We start from the raw sequence: 12,788 nt of genomic DNA, 5'->3' as shown, positions 1-12,788 counted from the left end.
TGCACTAGCGACATGAGGGTATCCTGCTGCTGTTGAGGCAGATTTCTGGCCACCTCCTGCACACCTACTTCCAGATGTCCCACGAGAACTGGCTCATGTAGAGCTGGTAGGCAGCAATGTGGGCAATAAACATGCACCTTGAAACATCTTCCTCCCAAGAACGTCCATTGTTCTATGGTCTTTCCCCAGGGGTGCTGAGGAATGAGTCCAAGAGTGTTTGGCCCTCTTGCAGGTAGATTCGACCACCACCAACTGGTGGGGCAGCTAACACTTATAGGTTCCGGCAGCATTCTGGACAAGATAGACCCCCATCTGCCTTCTTATTAATGGAAGGCACTGTGAGGCAGTGTTCCCATATACTCAGCAGCAACTCCTTAAGGATCTCTTGGACTGGGACCACTATGATCTCCATAGGAGGCTCCATGAACTGGAGGATCTTAAGCATTTTGTGCCTGGCTTCCACTATCACCCTCACAAAGGTTAAGTCCTCAGGTGGAGACTTTCTTCGTTCCTCTGGAGAAGGATCTGAAGAGAGATCCTCGGAGCCTTCTGAGGACTCCGAAGCGTCATCCCCCCAGGGGTCATAGGATTCCTCATCCTCACTGTAAGTCACAGGGGATGCTTCCCTAGGTGCTCAGCCTTCATCCAGAGATGTAGGCACCGGCAGCACTGGACAGGGGGGGGTAACGGCAGGCCTTGGTATCTCCGATGGTTTTGGTGCAGCTTCCTCCTTGGAAGAACCGGCAATGACCACCGTATCAGTAGGGGAAGCCTCGATGCCCTGCCAGGCACTGATTCTGTCCCGGGAACTGACGCCAGCTGTAGAGCTTCTCCAGAAACAGTACACGGATGAGCAGCACCGAGTGCCACAGGACTGAAGCCCTGCAACGCCCAGTCCACTGCTAACTGTACTTGGTGCTCCAGCTTCTCCACGAACGTTGCCAATGCCAACACCAACTGCAAGGTGGATTGGTGACTGGTATCAGGACCAGTGGAGACAATCACAGACCCCTGGCATTGATGGAGGATTGGCACTTCTTGCCATGGGAGTCATTGTGGCAAAATTCGGTTCATACCTGTGTATCAACAGGGACTGATGTTGATGCTTCTTTGGCTTCCCTCGATGCTTGGCCCGCTCTTTCCCCGATGCTGAGGCCGATGACGAGGAACCCAATGTCCTAGGCCTGGAGGAGATCGAAGATGGTCAGTTTCCAGTGACCCTGTCCGCTGACGGCATCAACGGAACCATTGGTCTCGCCGATATTGATGGCTCTGTGTTCATCAGTGCGGTTCCTTGGTCTTCAATGTCAATGGCTCGGACTTCTTCAACCCAAAGAGCTGTTCCATCTTGTTGAATCGAAGCAGACGTCACTTCAGGGTCATCTGGGTGCATAAGTGGTAACTCCAGACGTCATGCGATGACCCCAAGCAGGACCCACATCTCATGCGGTTCACTGATGGACATGGTCCTCAGGCATCGATGCACCGCCGCCACAAGGAATTGACCGCAAAAGGAAACTTACTTGAATTGCCGAAAACCCTAACTAGAAGACACTATGGGAGGGCAACGAGAGGGACCCAGTGAAGGAACGAGGAAAAACATAAGACTAATCGGAGAAAATTCTTTTTCACTCAACGCACAATTAAGCTCTGGAATTTGTTGCCAGAGGATGTGGTTAGTGCAGTTAGTGTAGCTGGGTTCAAAAAAGGTTTGGATAAGTTCTTGGAGGAGAAGTCCATTACCTGCTATTAATCAAGTTTACTTAGGGAATAGCCACTGCTATTAATTGCATCAGTAGCATGGGATCTTCTTAGTGTTTGGGTAATTGCCAGGTTCTTATGGCCTGGTTTGGCCTCTGTTGGAAACAGGATGCTGGGCTTGATGGACCCTTGGTCTGACCCAGCATGGCAATTTTTTATGTTATTATGAGAAAAAACAGATTTCCACAAAGTAAAAAAAACAGCCAAATTGAGCTCACTCACACCATGAGGCTTATAGCTCCAAGGAAAAAGAAAGACTTGAGAGAGATCCTGCGTGGACGAGTGGTATAGGGTATACTCAGTGTACCGAATCAGGGTTCCATCTGATGATGTAACCTATGTGTGAGGACTATCATCCTGCCTGTCCTCGGAGAAAAATGTACAATAAATAAACAATGATGATGTTGATGGATTCCAGAAACTGTACTTTCCTCTGTTTTAGTAGTGATTCCATTAATTTACTCACCAATGAGGTCAGACTAGCTGGCCTGCAGTTCTCAGACTTCTCCTTACTTCCACTTTTGTAAAGAGCAACAACTTATGCCCATCTCCAGTCCTTTGGAACCACTCCTGACTCTAAAGAAGCATTGAAAAGGTCAGACAGCAGGGCTGCCAGAACTTCTCTAATACCCTCTGATATTTCCTGTCTGGTCCCATAGAAACATAGAAATGACAGCAGAAGAAGACCAAACGGCCCATTGAATCTTCCCAGCAAGCTTTCGCGCTCTTTCTTTTTTTTCTCATACTTATCTATTTCTCTTGGCCCTTAGTAACCTTTTGGTTCTATTTCCCTTCCACCCCCACCATTAATGTAGAGAGCAGTGTTGGAACTGCATCTAAGTGAATATTTAGCTTAATTGGTTAAGGGTAGTAACCACCGCAATAAACAAGCTACACCCCTGCCATTGAAGCAGAGAGCTATGCTGGATATGCATTGAAAGTGAAGTATCAGACTTTCTCCCCTGCCATTGAAGCAGAGAGCTATGCTGGATATGCGTGAAGTATCAGTCTTTCTCCCCTGCCATTGAAGCAGAGAGCTATGCTGGATATGCGTGAAGTATCAGTCTTTCTCCCCTGCTGTTGAAACAGAGAGCTATGCTAGATATGCATTGAAAGTGAAGTATCAGACTTTCTCCCCTGCCATTGAAGCAGAGAGCTATGCTGGATATGCGTGAAGTATCAGTCTTTCTCCCCTGCCATTGAAGCAGAGAGCTATGCTGGATATGCGTGAAGTATCAGTCTTTCTCCCTTGCCGTTGAAGCAAAGAGCTATGCTGGATATGTTTTGAAAGTGAAGTATCAGGCTTATTTGGTTTGGGGTAGTAACCGCCGTAACAAGCAAGCTACTCCCCGCTTTTTTGTGAATGGAAATCCTTTTTTCCACATTACCTCTTGCCGTTATGTTAAATATCTGTTAGCGATTTGCTAGGGAGTTAGAAATCTGTTGTATATCTGCTGCTCCAGTTAGCAATCTGTTATGGAGAAGATGCTTGATGGGAGGAGCAATCTGTAGAGAAAGCTCTGTGTAGCGGGCTCTTGGAGAGGGAGGAGTCAGCAATCATGTAGAGTCTCAGATATCGTCTTGCTAAAAAGTAGCAATCTGTAATTAATCTTATATAGTTGTGAGTGGATCCCTGGGCTGATGGCAGATGACCACGCTCTCGGGAGGATACCCCGAGAGGGACCACCGGCTAGGCTGGAGTATGGAGACTGACACACATTAGTTCTTTTATTAAACAGGTTATTAGAAACCACCAGAGGTGGCAGTAGTGAGCTGATATGCCCGGCAGGGCTGTAGTCCCTCAGGTACTGGAACAATGATCCCAGGATGGCTGAGCTGTTGAGAAACTGTAAAAAGTGAGTAGGCAGAGTAGGCAGAGTTCATGAATAGAACTAGATAACAAAACTCACGTATGGTCTCAAGTAAGCTCAGGAGCTGGAAAGGATTAGGCCCTCGAGGAGCGAGTACCTGGTTCCAGGGAAAGCTCTGAGAGAGCGATGGTAACTCACATTTGTTTGTAGCAGTGATAGCTTCCAGGCAGTAGAGAATCTTCATAGTGTTCAGGAACATGGGCCCTTGAGGAGCGAGTACCGGTTCCTATCTGTAATCTGAAAGTAAAGAAAAAGAGTGAGGCCCCCGAGGAGCGGGTACCTCTGGTAAGTCCGAGGAGGCAGAGTAGCTTGGAACGAATCCCTTTGTGTTTCCTTGCTAACTCAGTTTGTTAGCATTTTCAAAGACCTTTAAATATTGGAAGCAGATGACGTGAGCTGAGGGGGACACCCCTGAGATTCACGCCCTTGCTGGTACAAGAGTTGGGACGCGCGCGCACATGCGCTCTAGGCATCAGGACAAGATGGCAGAGTTACAGCATCGAGCCGGTCCGGGGACGCCAGAGGGAGACGGCATGGAGACGCTGTGGTAGCCAGCCATCCATCAGACCCGGAGGGAGTCGCCATAGAGATAAAGAAGGCGGAGTGAGGGCGTCGAGCAGCGACGGACGCAATACATTGAAGCTTAGAGCAACGTTGGAGTCGCATTAACCATGTGTATGTTTATTGAATAAGGGTATTATCTCCAGGTAGTAGCCGTCATTCCTGCGAGCCACCCACTCTTCATTCACGTCCTCTAGACTTTATGGATCCACAGTGTTTATCCCACACCCCTCTGAAGTCTTCCACAGTTCTGGTCTTCACCACTTCCTCCGGAAGGGCGTTCCAGGTATCCACCACCCTCTCCATGAAGAAATACTTCCTGACATTGGCTCTGAATCTTCCTCCCTGGAGTTTTAAATCGTGACCCCTGGTTCTGCTGACTTTTTCCGATGGAAAAGGTTTGTCGTTAACTTTGGATCATTAAAACCTTTCAAGTATCTGAAAGTCTGTATCATATCTCCCCTGCTCCTCCTTTCCTCCAGGGTGTACATATTTAGATTCTTCAATCTCTCCTCATAAGTCATTCGATGAAGACCCTCCACCTTTTTGTCACCCTTCTCTGGACCGCCTCCATCCTGTCTCTGTCCATTCAGAGATACGGTCTCCAGAACTGAGCACAGTACTCCAGGTGAGGTCTCACCAAGGACCTGTACAAGGGGATAATCACTTCCCTTTTCTTACTCGATATTCCTCTCTCTATGCAGCCCAGCATTCTTCTGGCTTTAGCTATCGCCTTGTCACATTGTTTCGCCGACTTCAGATTATTAGACACTATCACCCCTAGGTCTCTCTCTTGCTCCGTGCACATCAGCCCTTCACCCCCCATCGAATACAGTTCTTTCGGATTTCCACACCCCATATGCATGACTCTGCACTTCTTGGCATTGAATCTCAGCTGCCATATCTTCGACCACTCTTCCAGCTTCCTTAAATCCCTTCTCATTCTCTCCATTCCTTCCAGCATGTCCACTCTGTTGCAGATCTTAGTGTCGTCCGCAAACAGACAAACCTTACCTTCTAACTCATCCGCTATGTCGCTCACATAGATTTTGAACAGGACCGGTTCCAACACCGATCCTTGCGGCACTCCGCTTAACACCGCTCTCTCTTCAGAGTAAGTTCCATTTATCATCACACATTGTCGTCTGTCCGTCAACCAGTTTGCAATCCAGGCCACCACCTCGGCACTCACTCCTAAGCTTCTCATTTTATTCACCAGCCTTCTGTGCGGGACCGTATCAAAAGCCTTGCTGAAATCCAAGTAGATGACATCGAGCGCTGCTCCTTGATCCAATTCCCTAGTCACCCAGTTGAAAAAGTCAATCAGATTTGTCTGACAGGATCTTCCCCTGGTGAATCCATGCTGCCTCTGTTCCAGCAATTCTTCAGACTGTAGATAGTTCACTATTCTTTCTTTCAGCAGTGACTCCATCACTTTTCCCACCACCGAGGTGAGGCTAACCGGTCTGTAGTTACCAGCCTCTTCTCTGTTCCCACTCTTGTGAAGCGGGACCACCACCGCTGTTCTCCAATCACTCGGCACCACTCCCGTTTCTAGTGATCTATTGAACAGGTCATGCAGCGGACCCGCCAGCACATCTCTGAGCTCCCTCAGTATCCTTTATCTTTTTTTTAGTTGTGCTAGTTCCTCACAAACAGTCTTCTGAAAATTGTATGAGGTCTAACTCACTTACATTCCTATTTGTGGCACGTTTTTGTGGTCATACTCCATATCCTTCTTCAGTGAACACTGGACAGACATTTTCTAAGCATTTCTACTTTCTTCTCATCAACATCTACAATTTCCTCCCTCTGCTTCACCTTTAAGTCTTACAATTCCATTTTTGCACTTCCTCCTGTCACATATATATATATATATATATATACAGTCCCCCTGTTTTACAGTATTAGCTATTTTTTTTCTATTAGTGCCGTCATTCTCGATAGCTTTTCCAGATGCTGATGCATTTTTTCCAGTTTCTGTGATCTCTTGTAGGTTATGAATGTTAAACCTTTCTTCCTTACCCTTTCATCCACTTCTTTAGAAAACCACAATAGCCTCTTTTTCCTCTTACCTTTACGTACCTTTCCCAATAAAACGGTTTGTTGCCCTTACAATATCAGTTTTGCCCACTGCTCTCCCACTTCCCCCCAGCTTATCTCATCCAGTAAATGACTCCCTGAGGTACTCCCTCATTTTAACAAAGTTCGTTTTCCTGAAGTCTAGGACGCTCACCTTAGAATGAACCATCACCACTTGTGCTTTAATACTGAACCATACCATCTTGTGGTCACTGGATCTCAAATGATCCCCCCACTATGATATCAGAAAGACTCTACGCATTTGTAGGAACCAAGTCTAGTACTGCTCCCCCATGCGCCTGTTCCATTACCAGCTACTGGAATAAGTGTAAAACAGCCTTGGATAATCTGTGGGGAGACTGGCCCACCTACTTCACACAATGCTACCAGAAATTACTTAGCTTTTATTCTCCGCATGTTCCCACCTATCTTCTTTTACAGATCCCAAGCAACATCTCGTTCCGTTTCCCCTCCCTCTCTCCCCCCACAGATCTCTACAGAACCATCAGGCAGAGGCTGCTAGCGTGAAAGGCTGCCCGAATAAAGGCAAAAAGACCAGGGGTGAGGATATGCGGTAAGGAAGATATGGGTTTGGGGAGGTGGGGACAGAGGGGGACCATTCTGCAGGGCGCAGGGAATGTGGGGACTGCTTGGATCAGGGGCCCAGCCCTTCCAGTTATGAGGCTGAGGGCAGACCCCGCAGCCTATGGCACTGAATTTCTGATTCCCTCCTCCTCAATAAGGCTCTGCCCTGGTCAGCTACCCTAGAGACAAGCCTGGCTCCCACTGGCCCAACATGGATTGTCCTGGTGGCCCAATCTTCTCCTCTCTACCCCTTGTATTCCAAAAAAGAATGTGTAAACCTATAAAGCAATAAAATATATTAATGCAAAATGACTGGAATAAGATCATGTGAAGATGCAGCAAGATTTAGAGAAAGGTAAAACACTCTTTTTAAGAAGCGAGCTGGCCGCGTGACTTTAAAGCATTCCTCTCTTCTTTTTGAGGCAGATACTGAACAAGTTAGTCAGCTGAACAAGTTAGCCAGACAGTTCGTAGGAGCTGGTAGGATACGTTTGTCCAGATAACTTTAGACCTCTTCAATAGCAGGTCTAACTTATCTGGCTAAGTAGCTCCACCCCACCCACCACTTAGTCAGATAACTGTGATAAATAAGTAGTGGCCATTGAACGCAACAGAGTATGAAAATGCCACCACTTAGCCGGCTAAGCTACACTGAATATCGACCCCCACTATGTCTAACTGCATCTCAGCAGCTGATTCTGTCAAATGCAGAGAGTCAGAAAGTGATTGCGCTTAGACAAGCAAACAGCTATTATCAGGAAGTAAGGAACGAGCTGGCACGTACCAAACTCAAGAATCCAGTTTTCACAGAATGAGGACGTCTTAAACTGTACTGGAATCAGTGTCCTTTAAACAGAGCCAGCAAGCAGGAAGAGGAAACCTTACCCCTTGCTGTGTTCCTTTTGAAGTTGTCCAAGAATTCTTCCAGCATCTGAGACTGGTTGGAAGGGGGCACAGTGGTAATGTCACCATCAGACCATGAGGAGCGTGCGGGCTGCCTGGCATCCAAATCAGTTGTCCTCAAGGTGAGCAGCACACTTTTCTCTGAAAATAATAGCTCCATCCTCCTGAGATCAAGCTCCGAAACAGGTTCCTGATTTATAGCCAGGATCTCATTTCCCACCTTCAAACCTACAGCATAAATTAAAAAAAAGATCAATTACGAGCTGGGAACCCCTAACGCTTAGGAGGACGGTAAACATAAAAGCCTTAGCTCTGCAGGCAACAGCAGTCCCTGAACTCTGGTCGCTCGTCACGGGCTTCAGACAGGTCTGATTACAACCGAGCTGCAATGAATATGCATGAGATGTTTGAAGACATCTGGTCTTAAGAATCCCTTTGCCTCCTTAAGGTCATGCATACATCTACAAGCTGGGAAGGGATTCATTTTCAGAAAGTATGTGGTTAGTTTTGTATACACCAGTGGGTTTCCTACACCTTACTATTCAGACACTAGAGGGTGGGTCATCGGCATTCTCAGAAGTTTTCGGATTGACTGTCTCTTTCTTCAGAAAGCACCATAATAAAAAGCTAGAAGGTCCATATTGAAAAGGTTCATCTGGCTGAGTTTGGGACTTATTAGACAAACCATGGGATTTACAAATCCCGCCACACTCACCACACCTGACTTATCCGGCTAGGTTTTTAGACAGATAAAATTTACTGAGGTAAATCAGAAGTGTTCCAGGGCAGGGCTACGTTATTTGGATAACTTTAGTCACTCCTAAGGTCTGTCCTTATGTAAATAACTTCAGATTTCTAAGGGTATATTCAGCAGTTCGGCATTGATTATCTGGTTAACATACCTGGACGACCCATGGCTGAGTATGGACCACCACACATTCCGGAACTAGAGAGAAGAAGGGTTTCAGGACTGGACGACAGTCCTTACCCTGCAGCATTACGTTACCTTGCACTGGAGCATTCATGTTGAGTAGAACTATTGTTTGACGCGGGTTTCAGGACTGGACAACCGTCTTTACCTTGCACTGACTAGAACTATTGTTTGACGCGGGTTTCAGGACTGGACGACAGTCCTTACCCTGCAGCGTTACCTTACCTTGCACTGACTAGAACTATTGTTTGACGCATTTGCTTTGGGTAGAAAAGGGCTATGGGTGAATGTAACACACATTATCTATTTGAGTTCAGCACAAACAGAAAACCCTTGTGCTGAAAAGAAATATGATATGTTTGCCCAGGTGCACCAGAGGAAAGAATATATTATTGCAGTTTGAAAATGGAGATCTCTGTAAAATTCACAAAATTCCTTTGATAAACGGGTGGGAGGGGTGGTGCAAACACTCTTGCTGGAGAGGCCTTTAGGACCAGCTTTAAGAACCTACTGTCCACATAATAATGTCAAAAACTAACAGAGCAAGACTGAGTATTAATTTGTTTTACGCAAATTCATATCCCAAGAATGTGGCAGTTTAGGGAGAGAGGTTTGTGCCACAAAGCACTCTGGGAAAATGCAAGCTAGGCCGTCTAAGACTTCTTGACTTCAGGTGTGAAGGCACTGAAGGGAATTATTCGTTCGGTGAGGCCTTCGTGCCGGGCAGCTTCATACTCAGATTGCGTTGCTACTCACAAGCCTGCCTGTCAGGTTTGTTTTTCAATACCTAAAACCACTCCACTTTAATTTCCATGACTTTTCTTTCTGTTTCTCCATTTCGTTTTAGATTTCAGCTCAAGGGGTGCTTCGTTCAGGTACAGTGCATACCGCAGGAGCTGTACTTTAATACAGACCAATGGAATCCAGTGTTTGTGAGGAAGAGGAATCTAAATCATAAGGATGAGAGCTACACGGTATTTTATTTATTTGAATAATTTACGTAATTTATAACCCGCACCATCCAAGTGCCCTTGGTGGATAACAGCAGTTAGTACAAAATTTTCTTTTGAACATTAGACCTTATCCTAGAATTTAACTCTGATTGGATAGTGCAATATGGTTGCTTTGTATCTTTTTTTTAATTACACAAAGCTAAAACAACTGCCGTGCCTAGATTTTGTTTTATCTCTCTCTCTCTCTCTCCCACACCCACCAATATATTTGAAGAACTCTTGAATTGATTTCAACCCGGGACACAATTCAAAGGTGCCTGCAGCTTCTGGCTGTGCCGTTCCCCTAAGCTGCGGCGCACCAAGAGCCCTCTCCTGAATGCAAGACCACGGCAAGCGGCTCGCTGGGCATGTGATCATTAGATGGGAGATGGGGAGGGCGGGAGCCTTCAGGGGAAACAATCTTAACCACGCCGCGCCACTTTCACGTCAATAAAACAAACACACAAATGTCACTTTCTAGTGGGAAAGCTCAGAAACCGCTTTTCTTGCCTTTTAAGGGAAAATAACTTTTATTTGTTACAGTAAAGTTCTTGTTTTAGAGAAGATGACCTGAGTCCAAATCTGAAAGCTCCTTCCTTTCTCCATCTCCTTCCTGCTCGGTGTCACTGCACTGGCAATGTTTGTCTCATCTGGAGAGGCCTCAATGTGCAATTTTTTGGGATAAGTTCTTGTAACCCCAAGCTAAGATTCACTGCCCACAGTGATCATCACGAGACTTCCTGATTTCTCTTGCAGATGATGGTTTCCAGACTTCACAGACAGGAGCCGTCATCCACGCTCTTTACCGAACAATATCCCGATAGGTCAATTGTTTTGTTTCCGCAGGGTTCTCCAGCCACGATGAATTTCTTGCTCAGGCAAGCTTAGGGGTCCGTTTTTAAAACATTTGCGCGGGCTTCCATGTGCGCTCGCTACCTGGCGCGCACACTGACGCCCGATTTTATAACATGCGCGCGGGTGCGTGCATGTTATAAAATCGGGGGTCAGCGCACGCAAGGGGGGGGGGTGCACAGTCGTGCACCCTGGAAGCACCAACGCCCACGACCTTCACCTGTTCCCAACCCCCTATCCTAACCTCCCTTCCCCTTCCCAACCCACCCCCTATCCCTATTCTAGGCCCCCTCAAAAAAATTATTTTACCTGCTACGCCTGCCTAGGGGCAGGTGCAGGTTGCGTGCGCCAGCATCCAGCCGGCACACGATCCTCCGTCACAGCGGCCTCTGGCCCTGCCCCCTCCCCTTTCCCAAAGCCCCGGGACTTAGACGCGTCACGGGGCTTTATGCGCGTTGCCGGGCCCTTCTAAAATAGGCCCGGCGTGCATAACCCGATTTATGCGGGAAGGCTTTTTTAAATCTATCCCTGAATGTTTAACAACTTCCTATCTCATGGCTACCCACATCGAATTGTCAAGTGTGCCTTTAGACGCGCTCTGAACATTAATTGTGGCTTGCTTTTTTTGGAACCTTCCTCTGATGACTCTGACGCTCTTACCTTTCTCTCTTGCTTGTCGTCATATTTGTAACATTATACGTCACTATTGGCCACTTTTGCATCCTATCCCTATTTTTCAGAAGGATCTTCGCTTTGCCGTCTGTCGTGGACCCAACCTCTGTGATATGCTGGTATCTTCTGAATATCGTGAACCCGTCTCTGCCTCTGCCTCATACTGTGGCCATTCTCCTTGTGGCAAGTGTAAGGCCTGCCCCTTTTCTCTAACTCTCTCTCTTCCCACACAAACCTCATCAACTCAGATTTTCCTCTACCATGCAAGTTATCTATGTTGTTCATTGCCCTTGCTCTTTTCTCTACATAGGCAAAACTGCACAAATGATTTGTACTCGTATTTATGAGCACCTCTCGTGCCTATGTCACACTGATGAAAATGCTCCTCTTCGTCAACACTGGCTAGAGGCAGGACATAGACTTCAAGTCCAACGTTTTTTCCTTCTAGACAAAGTTTCTCCCTCAACTAGGGGAGGTGATCACTCTTGGGCACTCCTGCAGCAAGAACTCAAATGGATCTTTACCCTTAACACTATGTTCCCTCATGGGCTTAATGCTGATAAGTTTCTCTGATGTTACTTTTCCAGTCCTCTTTTTGATGTTACTCTGACGTCTTCCATGACCTCATGATTGATATCTCCCGTCACATGACCCGCGTTTGGCACGCTCTCTCTGACGGCATTGTACCTATTCACAGAATGCCTCTGCTCTTATGCTGTTCCTTTTTGATGTTACTCTGACGTCTTCCATGATTGATATCTCCCGTCACATGACCCGCGTTTGGCACGCTCTCTCTGACGGCATTGTACCTATTTGCAGAATGCCTCTGCTCTTATGCTGTTCCCTTTATTTATGAATTTTGAACTTTTGGTAAGCAGTTTGTCTATTTTACTTCATTCCACCATTATTATGATGCATTTATTTATATCCTTATTTGTAATTTTGCACTGCAATACCATGCATGTCTGTCTCTAACATCCGGTGAGAAATGTATTTTATATCTAGTCGCTGAACTCTCATACTTCTCTCCACTTGCTGATTTATTTATCTATGTTTTACTTTATAGATTTGGTGCCTCCCGATGCAGTTTTTCGAAACTTGGTCCGTGTCAGGGAACCGCTGATTGATCTTCATTGTGGACCTTTAATACTTTGCTCCCTTACTGCTTGATTTTTACCTAAACAGTGTTGTTGGGTTTTTCCCGCCTTATTTGTGTGCCTGCAATCAAAAGCAAATGAATGGCAGTCAGTATGGGTACAAACCTTCCCTGTGAGCCAGTCCATTGGCGAGGACATCACTGACAAAGATATGGCTGAGCAGCTGCTGGTCGTTCACTTGTGCAAAGACGGCAAACCCTGGGCAGAAAGATAATAAAAACTGCAATTACAAGGAGCCTGGGCAAACCCCCAAGAGTCCCAGTACAGCAAAAGGTGAGCAGTGCAAAGCCACTGTGCCCTTCTGGAGAGACGCTTGCCCCATTACAAAGGGAACAAGCTGTCTCCCAAGCACGCCTGTAAGAGCGAGCTAGAATTAGCTGGAATGTAGCCTGGTGTCAGCCAGAGTGGCCAAGGTGACCGG

The 12,788-nt window shown here is 46.6% G+C and overlaps 1 protein-coding gene across 1 annotated transcript in view; it reads right to left on the bottom strand.

Moving 5' to 3' along the window:
- TIAM2 (T cell lymphoma invasion and metastasis 2) overlaps positions 1 to 12,788 on the bottom strand; it is a 486,712-nt gene that overhangs the window by 200,243 nt on the left and 273,681 nt on the right. Inside the window, exons 14-15 of the mRNA XM_029596699.1 lie at positions 12,473 to 12,565; positions 7,746 to 7,991 (exon numbers count right to left, since the gene is read on the bottom strand). Of these exons, the coding sequence (XP_029452559.1) occupies positions 7,746 to 7,991; positions 12,473 to 12,565 (339 nt within the window). The remainder of the gene's footprint in view (positions 1 to 7,745; positions 7,992 to 12,472; positions 12,566 to 12,788) is intronic.

This window comes from Rhinatrema bivittatum, chromosome 3, assembly GCF_901001135.1.
Source record: "Rhinatrema bivittatum chromosome 3, aRhiBiv1.1, whole genome shotgun sequence".
Classification (NCBI taxonomy): domain Eukaryota; kingdom Metazoa; phylum Chordata; class Amphibia; order Gymnophiona; family Rhinatrematidae; genus Rhinatrema; species Rhinatrema bivittatum.
This window is presented reverse-complemented; position numbering and strand designations above follow the sequence as displayed.